Source organism: Brachyhypopomus gauderio, chromosome 3 (assembly GCF_052324685.1).
Source record: "Brachyhypopomus gauderio isolate BG-103 chromosome 3, BGAUD_0.2, whole genome shotgun sequence".
Taxonomy (NCBI): domain Eukaryota; kingdom Metazoa; phylum Chordata; class Actinopteri; order Gymnotiformes; family Hypopomidae; genus Brachyhypopomus; species Brachyhypopomus gauderio.
Genome location: NC_135213.1, coordinates 40,394,606 through 40,412,747, shown reverse-complemented (window position 1 = coordinate 40,412,747; position 18,142 = coordinate 40,394,606). Strand labels below are relative to the sequence as shown.

The 18,142-nt window shown below is 45.3% G+C and overlaps 2 protein-coding genes and 1 long non-coding RNA gene across 8 annotated transcripts in view; 1 reads left to right on the top strand and 2 right to left on the bottom strand.

Annotated features, from left to right (window-relative positions):
* Window positions 1-17,540, top strand: part of slc39a10 (solute carrier family 39 member 10) — a 27,562-nt gene extending 10,022 nt beyond the window's left edge. For 2 of the 3 annotated variants that reach the window (XM_076998367.1, XM_076998365.1), the window contains exons 2-10: window positions 6,818-8,155; window positions 8,327-8,507; window positions 10,723-10,898; window positions 11,819-11,992; window positions 12,394-12,514; window positions 12,652-12,948; window positions 13,048-13,128; window positions 14,390-14,580; window positions 14,885-17,540. In XM_076998367.1, coding sequence (XP_076854482.1) covers window positions 6,839-8,155; window positions 8,327-8,507; window positions 10,723-10,898; window positions 11,819-11,992; window positions 12,394-12,514; window positions 12,652-12,948; window positions 13,048-13,128; window positions 14,390-14,580; window positions 14,885-15,037 — 2,691 coding nt within the window. In that variant the 5' untranslated portion in view covers window positions 6,818-6,838 and the 3' untranslated portion in view covers window positions 15,038-17,540. Of the gene's footprint in view, window positions 1-2,119; window positions 2,239-6,817; window positions 8,156-8,326; window positions 8,508-10,722; window positions 10,899-11,818; window positions 11,993-12,393; window positions 12,515-12,651; window positions 12,949-13,047; window positions 13,129-14,389; window positions 14,581-14,884 lie in introns of those variants that run through there. The other variant, XM_076998368.1, reaches the window with a different exon arrangement.
* LOC143509532 (uncharacterized) lies at window positions 11,987-13,624 on the bottom strand. 2 transcript variants are annotated; one of them, XR_013129700.1, is made up of 4 exons: window positions 13,414-13,624; window positions 12,980-13,149; window positions 12,637-12,873; window positions 11,987-12,401 (listed from the first exon to the last, which is right to left on the bottom strand). It is a non-coding gene; the product is annotated as an uncharacterized LOC143509532 (long non-coding RNA). The 2 variants fall into 2 exon arrangements; XR_013129699.1 differs by having other exon boundaries at window positions 12,980-13,624.
* Window positions 17,353-18,142, bottom strand: part of dnah7 (dynein, axonemal, heavy chain 7) — a 113,487-nt gene continuing 112,697 nt past the window's right edge. For all 3 annotated transcript variants that reach the window (XM_076998363.1, XM_076998362.1, XM_076998364.1), the window contains one exon: window positions 17,353-18,142. In XM_076998363.1, the coding sequence (XP_076854478.1) occupies window positions 17,936-18,142 (207 nt within the window). In that variant the 3' untranslated portion in view covers window positions 17,353-17,935.

Genomic DNA, 18,142 nt, shown 5'->3' with positions numbered 1-18,142 from the left:
TGATCCAGGACAATGATGAAAGGACAAGAATGGTGATTATATGCAAAAAAAGATGAATCGGGCTTTTTAAAATACATTTTTGCAATTTACATTGCTAAACAATTATATAACTTTTTTTTTTTTTTTTTTTTTTGCAAGCAAAGGGACAGATGAATGAAAGAACATACCATGTCTGAGTAGCTCTGTAAATTGTCATTGGAGATCTGATCTAATGATTTATCGCTCAGATAATTGCTCAGTGTGATACAGGATGTTATTTACGGCTAATGGGACTTCAACTGCTGGCAGGATCATGGTGTTCGAGCAGAAGCGTTGGGTGAGGATACTACGTTTAGACTCTCATTTGCCAACTCTGATTTCTGGACCAGCCCTTTGCAATTTCATCTCTCATCATTAGAACACACCCTCTCCTTCTGACAAGATGGCATGATCATAGTTTGTTTAAAATAATTCAGCAGACACGTTTCTGAGATCAAGTATGTGTTTTATATCGTCATGCCTTGTGGTGTTGATGAAAGTCAATGGATTTAAATGATGTGGTGATCCAAATGAATACACAAGAACTCCCAGCGTTTTGCTTGCAAGGTGTAACGTCCCGAGGCCCAAAGCGCAGAGACTCTCGTGCTGGACAAAGGCGCGGGGGGGAGGGGGGGGGACCGCGTGAGGGTCACATGAAATGTCTTGAGGGGGCACTCCTCCCACCTCGCCCCCCCTCTCTGTCTGGAGCAGCGCACTTCCTGGTCCATCGCGCGGGAGGAATGTGTCTCCTTCTGGAACAGCACATGGGTTCATTCATCAACATCTCCATCGCTCTCAAAGTCATGCAGGGTTCAGTCATCATCTACGTTTCACACGACTCCCGCATCTCCGATATCTCACTGTACGTGAGGATACGTCGGTGCTTTGGATTATTCGGCATGAATTGGCAAAGTATTTAAATTTTTATTGTATGTAACTGGAAACATATGATTTTTTTTTATGGTGCACTTGACAGCCATAGTAAAATAAAAAGAACATTGGGCAAAAGTATTTTCACCTTTTTGCTGTTTGTAAAGAGTTAATATAAGAATGAAGAGCAGAATTAGGTGGTGGACACTAAATGATACTGTGCACATGCTCGCCTGTCTTCTGTCGGCCTGTTTGTGCTACAGATCAGAGGAACGAGATCTTAAATTTGCACAGGAACAGTTGGGCTCGCAGCTCTAGTAATTAAACGCACATTGAGCTCCGTTATGAGGGGTTCAGTGAAGCTCCGTGTGGTGTGAGCCGTCACTTTCGGCTTTCCTTGCTGTGATGTCAGAGTTACAAAAATTTGTTTTTTCTAGAAGCTGCATTGTGCAGGTTGTGGTCGTGAAGGCTTTAATGTGCACCTGCTTGTCTAAGAGCCCTGAGACTTCTCTGATCACAGCCTCCCTGTGTGTGTGTGTGTGTGTGTGTGTGTGTGTGTGTGTGTGTGTGTGTGTGTGTGTGTGTGTGTGTGTGTGTGTGTGTGTCAGTCCGTCTCCATGAGACATGATTGAGCACAGCCCGGTCAAAACAAAACACTTGATTTGATTGACGGGTGAGTTTAGAGAAGCAACACTTGGGTGTGAGGAGCTGTTGACCCTTGTGTCTCAGCACGATGGGCTTGAATCATCTACATGTGAACACGGAGCCCGTCATGTAGATCTGGTGCTGTTTGTGTACATCGGGTATCGTAAGGAGAGAGGTGCAAATTGGAGTCTGGTTTTAGTTAAGAGACTTTTGTGTCTGGGGAGGAGTGAACGCAAAAACAAAAGGCCCATAATCTCACCGTGGGAGCACAACACTATTAAAAAAACATACTCAAGGGAAGTTTGTTCAGCTGTTATCATTTTATCCTTCGCTGGTTTTCCAACACTCTGGACAGTTTCCAGCTTGTTTTGAATTGTCTCATGATATTTCTGAAGCACATGACACTTTTGTATGTCCCTTTTAAAGAAGACGAGGAGGGTTATGGTGTCATGTTGGCAACAACGAGAGCATTGAGCAGGAAACACAGTCGTGTTTGTGAGACGGCCCTAAAATAGGTCTCATTATTGCCCTATCCTATCTCCTCCAGGGTTCAGAGGTCAATCCAGTTGCATGTTTATAAACACTTTCAACAAGAGCTCGGAGGAAGGCTTGTAATTGCATTAATGTTTGAAATCCGAAGCCAGACCACTGTCACACTTGGAGTTAATTTAACGCAGCACCCGGGATTCACTGTCTGAGGCTGTCGTAAGTACTACACGTGTGGGTCAGGAGAGAGTGATCTGAAATTACCTTTGATCTGATCCCTGGAAATTATATTTTAACTTAACAGCATGTGAGATTTTATTTGGTCAGTTTTGTTTTCATCAGTAATAACCTGTAATAAATAAATACTTTTTTTTAATTTAGCTTGGAAATGTACAGGTTTTCACTCCGAGCTTGACTCGAATTTACTGCACCATAAATGTATCTGTTTAGAAATTTCTCTGATCTGTTCTTTTAATGATTGTTACATCGTGCCAGAAATCAATGGCCTTTTTGTTGGTTTTGAGGGCGTCTGAGATTTTACATTAAAAGAAATATAGTTCTTGGTGCTTGATACACATTTGAAGATTTTCTGTTGCCTTTAACATAATGCCCATGTCTGTTGGTCACTGTTTTCCTTTTTATTTCAGTCTTTCATAAACAAGACTTATAACTTTTGCCACAAAATCTCAATTCGATAAACCAGACAAGTTGTTTGTCAGTTTTATTTAGTTTATTCTTTGTTTGAGCTATTTGAGCTATGTAGTGCTCTTTAGCATGAACGTATTCGATACCAGAGTCTTATCAAGTTGTTTGCTTGTTGCTAATAACTAATAACACCTCGCGGTGGTGTTGAGCTCTTAAAGCCCTTTACTGGCCCACCCACTCTAAAACGTTGGCGTCTTCCCACCAAAGCAAGATTAGTTTCTAGAACTTAATCCTGCTTTCAAATAGTTACTGGATTTAGAAAGAAATGTAGGTGTATTATAAGCACACACCCTGGTTCCTTTGCTTTGAACTTGGCCACAAAACAGCAAATGTGAACTCCAGGTCTGCAGAAGGTGCATCGCTCTGTCCGAGAGTCACAGATGCAATAATTATTAGTCGCAAGACTCCCTGAGCTTGTTGCTGCTTCAAATTCCACATTGCATATAAAATTTTGCATTACACGAGCTGGTTTGCAGTAGCGGTCTCTCCCTCTCCGCTCCTGTGAGCAGAGCCAGTGAGCTCCGATCCTGCCCTCAGGCTCAGTTCAGCTGATCACAGAGGGCTATAGAGGGTGACCTCTTGCCCCCAGACTCAGTCCAGTAGCTGTGGCATCAGTGTTGCTCACTCTTCTCATGCCCACTGTGAGGTTCCTATCCTGCTCCAAGCCCATCGGGGCCCCAGAACAAACACCTGGAGAACTTACAGCTACTCTTGATTCTTTGTTCTGTTAGCTTCTCCACATGGAGCTGCAAATATTGTCTTATTAAAAAAAAAAAAAAATTACCAAAAACCTATTTTGGATTTATGATGTATATAATTTTCTCGTCTTTTCAATGTGTGGTCATTTATTTTTTTATTTTTCCCTTGGCCCTTCTTCCAGAGACCTGGGAATTTGTCGAGCAGCATTTCTTTAGCTGTTCCTTGGCTTGTGCCCTTCTAGACCGAGATTGATGTCATTCTTGGGATCCACTTCTCCAAGTGCCAATATTACCACTGGGACAACTTTCATGTTAACATTTCCACATTCATATTTTCTATTTTGCACGGTTTGTTCTCAAATTCTTTCCTTTGGATGTTTCCATCACTTGGTATTGTCATATCTACTACGACTAGTGTTTGCTGCTTTCTAGAGAGCTGTTTGTCTCTCTAGATCTGGAGGTCCCACTGAATCCCACCTTTAGTAGTTTTCCACCATTCTCTGTGACTCGTTTCATTTGGACTCTGGTGTTCAGTTCGTATGCCAAGCATACATTCTTGTGTATGACGTCTGCTCCTGGATTGAGGGGCTCTGCTGTCCCTGCCAGCGGTTTGCGTCCTGCTGCTATTTTCTCGACCTTTTGTCAAGAGAGACAGACCCCTGAAATTTACAGATAGCAAATGGTGTGTTGGCCGTCAGCCCCTCCTGATGCTCGTAGTCCAACCATCTACTTCTGCTTATGTTGCTGCCCAGCAAGATGCATGTAGAACATTTTGCCTTTATCTACTTCACATGACAACACAAGTGCACCTTTCTCTATAGAGTAATTACTTATGGTGTGCCTCAGGGCTTCGTTTTGGGTCCCAATGTATTTCGTATATTCCCTCTTGGGTCTGTCTTTCAGAAATGTACATTATTTTACTGTGATCATGCAGATTATTCGTAGTTGTGTGTTCCACAGAAACCTGGCCATGATGGCTTTTTGCAGCACCTTTTTCATTGCAATATTAAATATTGGATGTCCAAGAATTTTAATCAGTTAAGCAATGATAAAGACAAATGTTATTGTTTCTTGGTAATACTGACACCACTAGCAGGTATGGGGGGAGATGAAGTAAACGTATTGTCATATATCCTAAGGTTGTGGAGATGGTGATTCATGCTTTTCTTTCTTCATGTGTTGCTTTTTTTTGTAGTTCCCTTTAGCTGGAACCTTTCTCGGTCAGTCCTTCACTCGCAGTTGGTCCAAAATGCTGCTATAACAGAACGAGTTATATATTGGGTACTGGACTGGTTATGTATTCTTAAAATACGTTTGCATTTGTAAAACGTATTGAACACAAATGAGTCTACGAGTGATGAAGAACTGAAGCTCCAGACACACTGAACTTCATACTCGCGCTTCACCTGTGTTTTCCTGCATGTCGTGATCTGTCCATCTGTCACTTATCAACACATCATTGGTTTGTTTTGCCTGGATTCATGAATCGATAAGAGCACGGTGAGGGTTCAATACTGAAGAGACTTGAATTTGACCCCAGTTATGCTGTTTAACTGGACAAACCGAGTAAGTAATTTTTCCTCCTGCTGTTGTGTCTTTTTTTAGGGCTGCAGCTATCGAGCATTTCAGTAATCGAGTACTCTACTGAAAAATCGATTCGATTAATCGAGTAATCGGATAAAACAGAATTGCTTGGTTAAGGAGCAATTAAAAATACAAAAGAGAAAACAAGACATTTCACTTAATAATGACTGACCAATCGGTTTCCTTTTTTAGATAAGTTATATTTTTAAATTCACAACATACATTTCCAAATTGTAAATGCAAATAGAAATAAATACCACAAGTAAATAAATTTAATTCAATTACTTTCAACTTAGAATTTCTTGTATCTACAGTATATCAGTATAATATTCTTTCCTGCTAAAGTAACTGCTAAGGTAAAGTAGCTCAGCTATCTTTAATTTATTTATTGTTTATCGTCTTATCGTCTTAACTCCACAGCGCTGTTACATAATGCCTGTATTAAGTTATTAAGAACTTGTCTCCGTTGTACTAAACTAGCTACACATTCGACAGTATTGCTAAAAATCAGCACTCCACAGAGCTGTCGTTATGTTATTAAGGTACATTAATGTTAATCTCATTAATGTTGTAAATAAAATTTACATTGTCCCGGCTCCACCGCTCCATTCCGGGTGTCTTCGGCCAAGATGGTGCAGCATTGAAGATGTGCTGTTGTGGTAGTCATGGACTACGTTACACCGAATACATGTCACTGTATTGTTCTTGCTTTCGAACCTAAAATGCTCCCATACTTTCGACATTTTCTGTCTTTTCCTATAGCCCTTTTCTTCACGTACGTTGTCGCTCTTTTGCCTCGCTGCTTCCATATTCCCGCTTCTCAACTAAAAACCTCCGCCGCGTGGGTGACGTAAGCGTGTTGCGATACATTAAAATTAGTCAGTGCGAAATACCGTTTTAAAATAAACGATTCTTCGAGGCACAGAAAATTACTCGATCACTTTTTGTAATCGAGTAACTCTAATTACTCGAGTAATCGTTTCACCCCTAGTCTTTTTGCTCGGGGACAATTGGGAACCTTTTGTTGTTGAACTTCCTTTGTGCAATTTCCACTGCTGGAGTTTTAACGTCTTCCACTCAGTTGCTTGTAACTATTTCCTGATTAAATACCAATCGGGCATTTCTTGTATCAGCCCACAATTATGGAACAGTTTACTGTGAGTTTGTGTTTTTTTTAATAGTTTTTCTATTTGATATTTCTTGGTGTATACCCTACATTTTAAATCCAGTCTAAAACCTTATTTACCCAGGCATTTGAGACCTTTTTTATGATTTAGATTTTTTTGTGCCGCTCTTGACATTCTTATACAGCAGTTTTGTTGACATCTACTGTTTTGCTATATAGTCATGGCCTGGTGGTTAGGGAACTGGTCTTGTGACCGAAGGGTCGTGGGTTCGATTCCCAGACCTGAGGCCGTGAGCAAGGCACCTAAACCCAACTGCTCCCCGGGCGCCGGGCTAGGGCTGCCCACCGCTCTGGGCACGTGTGATCCACAATCCCCTAGTAATCACTAGTGTGTGTTTGTGTTCTGACTGCACAGATGGGTTAAAGGACAAATTTTGATTGTGGTGAAAAATCACAATTGACAAATATGGCACATTTTACATTTTTTTCCACATTTCACATATGAATACAGGTGACTTAAGTTGTGGCTTTTCCCACCTTTGTTAGACTTGTCTCATGTTTGACATCTGTCCGTGGTGTACTCCATGGAGGGGCTTAGTCTGCCATGACACCTCCTGTATTTTCATCCAGTTTTATAAGATTTTTCTTTTTTATTTGTTCTCATGTTTGTTTGTTATATTTTCAGAGGTCTTGAAGTGAGGAGACGATGAGAGTTCACGTACACACCAAGTTCTGCTTCCTCTGTGTCCTCACCCTCCTGTTCCATCACTGCTCTCATTGCCATGAAGGTAGCCACCACCACCACCACCACCACCAGCAGCAACAGCACGAAAACAGCCACGACCTCCACGACCATAACCACGTGCACAGCGATCTCCAGATATCAAAGGCGTCGTACACGGGCCTGTCTGACCAGCCGACGCCCAAGAGCCAGGGAGAAACCGCAGAGCACGAGCAGTTATTCTACATCCAGCAGCTGTTCCGTCGCTATGGCCAACAGGACCGACTGGACTTCGGTGGTTTCCAGAACCTTCTGCTGAGCCTGGGGTTGGGGGAGGTGCGCGTGGTCGGGCTGCACCACGAAGATCTGGGCCACGATCATGTGGCTCACCTGGACCTGCTGGAAGTTCAAGAAGGCCTTCACTCGCATTCAGCCGCTCACCCACACCCGAAATCCCACTCCCACCACAACCACCCGCACTCCCACGGAGACGCCGTCGGGGAGCAGCCCACCACCGCCCGGTCCTGCAAACCCTCGTACACAACTGGAGTCAGTCCCACTGTAGACACCGGCTCTCACCAGGACCAGGACCACGACCTTCATGAACATGAGCATGAACTGGGTGGTTCTCAGACCCAGAATGCTGAACATGACCATAACCATGACCATGAGCACACTAAGCATGAACACTTGCATAATACTGAGGTGGACAGTTACAGACCTCAACAGGTCGACAACACAAGCCCCCATGACCACGATCACTCACATGACCAAGACCAACAGGACAAAGATCACACGCAGGAGAACAATGATCTCGGACACAACCATGCTCCCGTAATGCCAGTAGACCACACCCACGGCCACAGAGAGCTCGTGGTCAACACGCAACCCTTTCATCAGCATACCCATCACCACCACAAACACCTCCACCCTCACCACCACCACCACACCGCCCACACCAGCCCCACACAGCCCACCCAGGTCTCCAGACTCTCCAGTCCTGGACCTGATACCCAGCCGTCGCCTTACACACCCTCACCTACTGCAGTGTCCAAGAGGCTCAGGCGACTGCAGAGAGGGAGACCGCACAACCGCAACAAAGTTGAGCTCAGTCCTACAATCGGTCCTGAGGTGGACGCTAGTGGGAGTGACCATCACCGTGACGACCGTGACCATGGTGACCATTCTCACGGCCACGGTCAGTCTCACAAAGGTAAAAGGGAGGTACCAGAAGAGACCACGAGTGTGAACGTCTCAACACTGGCTGTACATTTGGATAACATGATGCACCAGCATGAGGAGGTAATCCAATACGAGAACGTTTCCTTCAGATCACCAGAAACGTAATGAAATAAGTCGTGACATTTTTTGGACCTCAGTTGTGATCTTAAGGTCCACGTCTAGTTTATTTATCTTTCACTTGTTTTTGCTCTCCGTGTTTGAGTCTGACGCTCTCGCTCTCTCGCTCTCTAGTGTTTAAACCTGACAGAGCTACTTCACCACTATGGCCTGAGTCCTGACTCTCTCATCACCCCGTCTCAGTTCACGTACCTGTGTCCCGCGCTGCTCTATCAGATCGACAGCCGCTTGTGTATTCGCCATTACCACCAAGTGGACGTCCAGGAAGCCACGCCCCAAGCCCCGCCCCTCTCAGGTACCACATGCTAAGAACAATGCTGAAGTTGCTTGTTTATTTTCGTTAACCTCCATGTTTTGTACGTGTATCGGACATGTTACCTTGAAATGGTTGTTTTTCTGTGTAGTGCATTTAATTATTTACACATTTTACATTTTTTAATGGGCTCAGCAAAACTTCAACAGACTTTTATCCCACATGGAAACTTTTGCTGCACATACAATTCATGGAACATCTATGTTGGCATCTGAGTACAGTGTGTGACAGACTCTATAACAAGTAAACAAGTTGGTAAAAATTCACCCAGTATCATATAGTTTACAGTGTTTACTTGTCCAGTGGTTTATAACACTGAACAGTTTGTAACTGAAATGTGATTGTTGTATAAAACCACAGCCAGAGTCCTGGACATGAGGGTTTGGGTTGTTCTGCAGAGGTCTGTGCAAACATTCCTGCATTTCCTGGTCTTTGTTATGGAGATGTTGGATCCAGCTGTAATAAAGTCATAAAATCACTTGACTTTGATCAAGCCAAAAAAAAGTGAAGCAGAGATAATCTCTCATTATGAGTTATGAACACTGAACACACAACATTGAGTTATGAACACTGAACACACAACATTGAGTTATGAACACTGAACACACGACATTGAGTTGTGGTAGGAGGCACTGAACACATGACATTATGAGTTGTGGTAGGAGGCACTGAACACACGACATTATGAGTTGTGGTAGGAGGCACTGAACACACGACATTGAGTTGTGGTAGGAGGCACTGAACACATGACATGCCAAACAACTTCACCATTCACTCAGTAAATTCTGAAACTCACAGGAAATTGTCACTGTATCTGTGTTTACTTGATATTTCTGTTTTGTTGTGTCTCCTTGAGGAAAGAGATCACACACCCTACATACCGTTTCCATGGATGTTAAAAGTGTAGAGTGCTGGCCTCCTTCAGTCATTCATCTAAAATATGTAGAGATTTGACTTTCATTTGGAGAGAGATAAGTCACTGGGAGGTGAACCTGACCTCAGAACTGGTTCAATCTAACAGACTTCCATTAGGGATCTTTGTACTCACAGCCCATCAGTAGTGAGCATTTATATATAATAGTTCTTAGTAAGGATGGGATTTCATTCAAAAGTCTTTTGGCCTCTGAGTAGGTTTGGTCCAAGTCTGTTAAATGGACATAGACTATTAAGCTGAGTTAACAAGGCGTCTGGATCCTTAATCACCCACCACATTTAGCCGAACTCTTGTGCCTCCCCAGTCACTGGAGGATGAGGAGAAGCCTGGTATTTTTTTTCCTTCTTCAAATTCACTGGACACAGGCCCGAGGATGATATTTATTAGAGCCACGTAATTAGCACTGTGTCTGACTATGATTACTTTGTCCCCCCAGGACACATTGTGCTTCCTAAAGAAGGATGTGGAATGTCCACAGGCCTTTTAAAAATGGGTTTTAATTTTCTGTCTGCTGTATCTGCCAGAGCCCCTTAGTTTTGGGCCAGAAATGCTAATTGAGACTCTGAGGGAATCCGTGATTGCACAAATCAATTGTGGTTACAGGTGACTGATCTATATCTCAATATACCGTCAAAGCACAATAAGTTGGAACAACTCTTAAGCTTTAGGGCTGTGTAGATACTTGTGATTGAACGTTGACTACAACATCTAGAATCTGAGATTGTTTTCTTTCATTCATCTTGGTAAATTAAATGCATTGTTTCTGACCTTGAGCGGTTTGTGTAGACATGCCTCGCATGGCTGTGTGATTAAGTTCATGCTCTGATTCAGTTGTTCTGACTCGTGTGTCGGGACACCGTGGGTTTTTGAACAGGTGCCCTTTGCTCTCTCGTAAGCGGGACTTGACAACTTTGACTCTAGGGTCAAATTTCACTGTGCGCATAATTCAGAATGAATTAGTTACGTAGCAATAAAATAGAAGAGTTTGCATGTGGATATGTGGATATGTGAACATGTGGATTGCCCTTTGTGTATGAGCCCACATAATAACCCCATGTGCAGGAGAACAAACTGTAATCTCAATGTGTCGTGGGTCAGCTTCACCTCCTGCTCTTCAGATACACTTGTGCACTTAGCAGGGCTGATAACCCTGAAAGATCTGATTTGGAGTGTCCACGTTGGGTGTCCACGTGTCAGCCGGGGCTCTTGAAGGGCTGCTCTTGCTGAAAGGGACTGAGATGTTCTCCTGTTCTCCTCCACCAGTGTGGATCTGGACGTGTGGTTTCGTGTCCATCACCCTCATCAGCCTGCTGTCTCTGCTGGGCGTGGTGCTGGTGCCCATCCTCAACCAGGCCTGCTTCAAGTTCCTCCTCACGTTCCTGGTGGCGCTGGCTGTGGGCACCCTGAGTGGAGACGCTCTCCTCCATCTGCTGCCCCATGTGAGTGCCAGCCGCCCCCGTTAACTGTGCCGCCCTGAAGATGCTGCTTACTGTGCATTAGCTGGTACGGTTCGTATGCAACAGAGGAAGTTCGCTGATCATTTTTAGCACGGAATATAATACACACATACGACACATTCATTACAGCATTCATTAGTTTATTTGAAACGGTGAGCTCACATGTACACTCACTGCTCCCTTTATTTGGTACGAGTCTCTTCTAGGTGAGCGTCTGCATAATTACAGACTCCATCTGTTGATGTACACAGTTCATCAAGGACACTGTGTCCTGTTCTTGACCAGATGTTATCTGGGTAACCGTCCCTTTCCAGGGCAGCAGTAACGTTGGCTAATGGGCTAGTGAGTGAGAATTGAACATGAGCTGGTCAGGCGTGACGTGCTGTTGGGCTTCTCACACATCATCGCTTTTGGGTTGTGTGTAGTTCACCACCCAGAAATCTCCACACCAGTAGTTGCCCTGCAGAAAATGACCCTTGATGACTAACGCCACTAACACCTGGCAACAGGTGGGTCTAGACTTGTGAGTATAGACAGATGAGCGTACACCTGTAAGGTCTTTCTAATAAAGTGGCTGGTGAGTGTAATCTTTCTATAAATTAATACCCCGTTCTTTAGTATTTGTTGTTGTGTTGTATGTTGTACTTCAGAGAGAACTGGAGAACGTGGCCGCAAGGTGAACTGAGTTCAGCTGCTGTGTCCTGAATTAGGGACTCGGCTTGGAGCGCCTGCCACACACATGCTGACACACACACACACACACACACACACACACACACAAACACACACACACACACACAATGCCACGCGCTCCAGTCTAGATCGGGCAGACGTCTCGTCTGTGGCTCCTGCCCTCTTCTGCTCTAGCGGTGACGTGTGTGCATTTGGGCTTTAACCTGTAGTCTCAAGGAGGCCATGACCACAGTCACGGGGAGGCCAGTGTGGAGCGGGAGCCGGTGGGGCTGCTGGTGGAGTTCGACAGCGTGTGGAAGGGGCTGACGGCTCTGGCGGGAATCTACCTCCTGTTCATCATCGAACACTGCATCAGTATGGTCAAACATTACAAGGACCAAGGGGTGAGTAATAGTTCAGTACCATAATGGGACTATTATATAAGGGAATATTAATGGGATAGTTAAATAAAAATGCAAATGTCCATGATCACCCAATGGCATTATTCAAATTACATTGTTAATTGGTGACCAGTAACTGTCATTTATTGTTAGCCATGTTCACATATTTAGTTGAGCTCTTCCTTTCAGAGAAAAAAGGCATCAAATCACCCAAGGAAATGTTATAACTTGCAAGCAAACTATCCTGGGAGTCTAAGGCAACAAACAAGCAATCCAGCCCTCCTCACCAACAACCGAACACACGGGCGACAGATCTGGAGGTTTAGACAGAAGTGGTGCGGGGTTGCGTGACTGAGGGGGAGCAGCGTCTCTTCTTCTTGACGAGTCTTGTCTGTTCTCCGCAGGGTCGCTTCTGTAGAAGGAAAAAAAAGGGGGAGGAGGGACAGATCGGGAGGAAGTTGTCGGATCACAAACTAAACCGGCGCTCGGACGCAGAGTGGATGCATCTGAGACCGCTGACTGAGGGTAAGTGATTCATTCTCCAGAAAAGTGCACGATAGTATGTAGCGGCAAAAGAAACAGTAGTCACGCCCCCAATCAGTCAACTGAAGAATAATGAGGAGGAGAAACGGCTGTGAGAAACTCACCTGTCTGCACTCCAGGTTCTCACAACGACACTCAGCTGACCGAGGTCCCCCCTCCCGACTCCCCCAGCAAGACCCCACTGTCCTCGATGGATGGGGACAACTCGCACCAGGGGGACGCCGCGGTCGTCAAGGACAGTGGCAGGAAGGCCAAGACAAAAAAGCACGGTCACCACGGACACAGTCACCACGGACACTCCCATCACGGGCACTGTCACTCGGACAAGGAAATGAAGGATGCTGGGATAGCCAGCATCGCGTGGATGGTGATTATGGGTGACGGCATGCACAACTTCAGCGATGGACTAGCGATCGGTAAGCCCAACACACCCAGACAAGTACTTACATTAAGAGGAGTCATTGCGAAGAATTTACAGAAAAGGTTCTTTGCTTTTCCCCACGTCCCTCACACAGGTGCTGCGTTCAGTGCCAACATAACCGGAGGCATCAGTACGTCTGTTGCTGTGTTCTGTCACGAGTTGCCTCACGAGCTGGGTAGGTGTCTCCCGCGGGTCTCTGGTTTGCACATGAAGACGGAGCGGTACTGATGGTCACGTGTGTGGCAGACGTGTGAAGCATGTGCCTGTGACTTTAACTGCCGCTCCGTATGTGTGTGTCACGTGTGTGTGTGTGTGTGTGTGTGTCACGTGTGTGTGGTATAAGAAGGGTTACGTTGACCTTAAGGAAGGTGTCCATGCAGTCGGATCGTTTGGTGCGTTATTGCAACAGCACAGGGCAGTAATGTTTATCCTACTGGTGTGAGTAATGGCTTTTCATTACCAATGTTGCCTCTTGCATTCTGTATCGATCGCCTCATCCACGAACATCAGTGTAGTTATAAAGTCGTCCGTTCGTTTCTCCACCTGCTCCACCCATCTGTAATGTACCAATGGAAGACAAATATCGCCATCAGAGGGATTTGTGTTAATCAGTCAAACCAGAGCCGCAAGGACACACATGCTCTTCCTAGTTTTTGGGTTTCCTGTCTCGGATGTCCAGTTCCCCCCCCCCCCCCCCCCCCAAGTTTCTTTCTGGTCTAGACACTAAAGTGTCTAAAATAAATAAATAGAAGGCTGGGTTGGTTGAGTGTTGCCCTTCTAATTTTACTTCGGCTCCATTTTTCTTTATTTATGCCAAAAGTCGATTGTTTACGTTTTTACCATCCCCACGAGAGCGATCGGCCCTCTAGCGCATCTCTGCGAGTGTAGTGTGTGACAGGCTGGTGCTCTGGGCGAGGTGAGCATCCTCCTTGGGCCCAGGACACAGTCCCAGCAGGCCGGCCAGCCAGACCGGAGCTCAGTCAACAGCACCACACCTCCTCCGTTCATTCCTGAGAGTGATGGACGCGTGAGACCCACGCTAACGTGTTGCAGGCAGTAATTAGCGGGGAAAAGAGGACAGTAGACGCAGCACACGGGGAATCTGGATCAGGATCAGGAGCGTTTCCACCAGGACCGGCGCCGTAGCCCGGGGAGGGACACGAGTGCCAGTTTCCTGCAGACGCCATTGTTAATTTTAGCCTGTCAACCACGACGTGCTTTGGAAAGGAGTGCAGTGGGAGCGAGAGTGTGAGTGTGTGTGTGTGTGTGTGTGTGTGTGTGTGTGTGTGAGTGCGTGCGTGCGTGCGAGTGTATGTGTGTGTGTGAGTGCGTGCGTGTGTTTGTCAGGTCGTCCTTGAGTTTAATGGCCTTTTTGATGTTGAGTGGTGGGCTGCGTGGTCCTGACACACTGCTTGTTTTTTTTTTTTTGCTTGTAGGTGACTTTGCGGTGCTGCTGAAGGCTGGTATGTCCGTGAAGCAGGCTATCGTCTATAACCTGCTGTCGGCCCTCATGGCCTACTTTGGCATGGTGATTGGCACAGCCGTGGGCCAGTACGCCCACAACGTCACCAGCTGGATCTTCGCCATCACTGCTGGCATGTTCCTTTACGTCGCCTTGGTGGACATGGTGAATATTGATCACTATTAATCAAGTGATGCCACAATCAAAAAGAACTTTAGCATGTAAAGAACTGCATGATACTGACTATTGTCAAAACCCCCACAATCACAAAGGGGTCTCTGAAATGTATTTATATTGTTGGCTGTACCATGGTTGTGTGAGCGCTAGTGTCTAGTAGCTCGTAAGGCTGAGATACCAACCTATTTTTGGCTTAACATAACAGGTGAAAAATAAAAAGATTCCTAACCAGGATTCCCAATGTGTCCACGAGGCATTTCGAGTCCAACCAAGTGTCTGTTTGTCTTGGCAGCTGCCGGAGATGCTACACGGGGACAGTGAAGGTCACAAACGTTGTCACATGGGCCACTTCGTGCTACAGAACATGGGTATGTTGACCGGCTTCGCCATCATGCTCCTCATCGCCATCTTCGAGGACCACATCGTGGTCGATCTGGACTTCTAGCCTGCCCCAAAGGACCATGGGAGGGGGCGGGGTCTCCAACCACCGCGACTCCGCCCACACCCACCCACGTGCTTCATCCACCAGGCGGTTTCTCCGTCAGTACCGTCCTCCGAGCATGGCCCAGTGTCCTGGTCTCCCCTTCTCATCCCTCATAAAGAGGACCATGGTGTCTTACAGTGGACACAGACGCTCACACCGCCTCATTTATAAATCACTACTTCTTCCATCTGTCCCCGTGAAACTGTGAGGGTGTGTAACTCGTCTGGGTCAGTACAGGTGGAGAAGATAACGTTGTTTTTGTTCTGCTCAATCGTCTTCTCCCCTGTTGACCCCTACGGTCCTGTTTAAAATGTCAAGTTTCAGGGTGTGTCCTCGCACTTAACGCCGACTCACATGGATATTTGTGAACGAGACAAAATGTGAAGATATCCTCTCTGTATCACCTTGATGAGATGTAGTTCCAGGATTTCTGAAGCCCAAGTGGTGACAACCGGTTCATCTCACACCCATCCGCGTGCCGAATCCTGCGTCCTGTAGAATCGTGTTTAGCCCTCTTATTCATATGACCTCTGCCCCAATACCCCTTCATGACCAAATGTGACGTCCTGTTGTGCTGTCTGGTGTTGTCCTGCCATTGTGGTGATGACCCACAGGCCGTGGGTCTCGGAGCTCACCCTGCTGTAAAGGAGTCCAGCCGAGAGCCGCCCAGCAGGGCTTCTGGACCGTATCTGTAACTATTGGCAGCCATTTTGTGCCTGGTGCAGACAAACCTGATGGTGTTCAGGGAGTCTTTCATTAGCAAACGTGCGTTTGCCAGCCACGGCTGCTCGGATCTCTCCTGCCTGTTTCCATCATGCTGTGATGTAGCTGTACTCCTCCTAGCTGTAGACATGATGTGCACACTACATACATCAGCGTTTCTTTCTTCTTTATTTCTTTTTGCCTTTTTCTTACTTTTTTCAGTTAAAAAAAAGCAAGCCATTGTTTTTGGGCCTTGGTGAGTGAGTTAACTGAAAGTACACAGTGTTATGATATAAAGTGATACATGCAGACTTGAACAATCCAGTGGAAAGGTGAAGTTACTACTGTACAAGTTGTAGTGTTTGTGTAGTTATGAAGTATTCATTATTTAGGTGAGGTTTGCCCAAGAATATCAACACACAAGATAACTCGGTTTGATTGCTCATACTTGTACTGTATATTGAAAGAAAGCATTTGATACTTGATATACTGTACAATTAGCTAAGAAACATTTTGTTAATTTTTTTTTTCTCATCCTGTACTTTTTACAACTGTAATTAATGGAATCATGATTTCTTGTTTCAAGGTATTGATTTCAGCTGTATCAGTCAATGTAAAATATCTGACCCAGTGTGCACTGTTGGAGTTAAGGACTGACATTTATGTGACCATGTGACTACTGTCACTTCTGACGATTCTAAGGTTTGTTGCTCAGTTAAACGTTTGGTCATTTTCTTTGACAATCTAAGAAAAATGTCCCTTAAAACAGAATTTGATAAGAAAATCCAGTTTCACTTAATACCTTAGAATAATTGGCTTAATTTTGCACTTGTTTGACACCCTGTAATCAACATTCCCTCCTAATTCTGTTCCTCCAATGACCTGTTTAACGTTTAACTTGCCTGTGTGTTTGGCGTGGAGCGTGACCAGTGTCCACCACGTCCACACCGGGGCAGCTGGGTCGTGCTGCCTGCTCGTGACTCAGACGACCTATTGGCTGTGCCACCGTGTGAGGTGGCTACACGCTGGTTAGAGTTGGCAGGCACCATGAGGTGTGTCCCTGTACTGACCCTGTCACTGTGTGACATTCATTTATTTGTTCACTTCACTGTAGATCTCTGTCAGTCTCGTACATCAGATGTGCTTAATTTGATCAGAATTTGCATGAGGCATGCCCCCCCCCCCCCACCCCCCGGGGTTGTTTCAGTTATGCTGCTAAATAGAGGAAGGCTAACACTGAATGTTGAAACATTTTGGGTTCATTTTCATTTTACATTTCACTATTTGTGTAACCCGGAACATTTAAGGCCTTTGAGATCTGATTTTCTTTATGTCTAGATCAATTCTTGCACCAATCTCATGATTTCAGTGCCTAAGATTCAGAAAATGTCAGTGAGATTCCAGATTCACCTTAATCCCAAAAGGTCAATGTGGGAAGGTTCAACAGATCTGTAGTACGTCATGCAAAGACACCGAGCTGCCCAAGGATATTGCAGAGTAAAACGGATGTGTACATTTTAGTTTGCACTTGAGGTTGGACAGCTAGTTTTTCCACTGAGCATGGCTGTTTGCCCAAGGGTGTACCTCAAAGACCAAGTTTTGGTCTTGTTTCATTTTTGTTCATTTTTTTTTCTGTCTTTTTAAAAATAATTACTTCTGTTAGCAAAACTTGGGTGTATAAATGTCGTCACCACATTTGCCATTCTTGCTGACTGTGTGCATTTCCCCATCAAAAGAGGAAAATAAAGGTTGCGTAAAGCTCTCTCTCTGTTACGGTGATTTCAGCAAGCCGCAAGTCATTAGAGTCCAGCTCGGTATGAATCACAAACTCCGTCACTGTTGGCCTCATCAGTCTGGGATCAATTCTCATTATGCAACATGCAAAACTGGTAAGAGCTGTTTTGCCTTTATGTTCACTGTTTGCCATACGTACACAACCCATAAATGAAATGATTGGTTTTAACAGTGTTAATGTGTTGTTATGCAGGGTTAGTTAAGTGTTAATAACAATGCTTAATATACACTGTTGGAGTGAGGTGTTGGTGTTTAGAGGAGGGTGGGATTAGTAGCGGTGTTTAACGCAATAACGCAGTTTTAACAGTATTAATAGTGAAGTTTAATGCACAGTGGTGAGGAGGGAGGTTTTAATTAAGGGCGCTAGGAGTTCAGCTGACACAGCAGTGCTACACCACGGCGGACCCAGTGCTCAGGATCCACGTCGGAGCTGAGGGTCATGGAGATGACGTAGTTGGTGGAGTGGCCCGTGGTGGACAGGGTTCCTCGTCTCTCGCTGGTCTTGTACACAGGAGAGATGTAGCAGAGACGCTGGGGGATCTCCTGCTTCTTCATGGGCTTCAGCCAGAT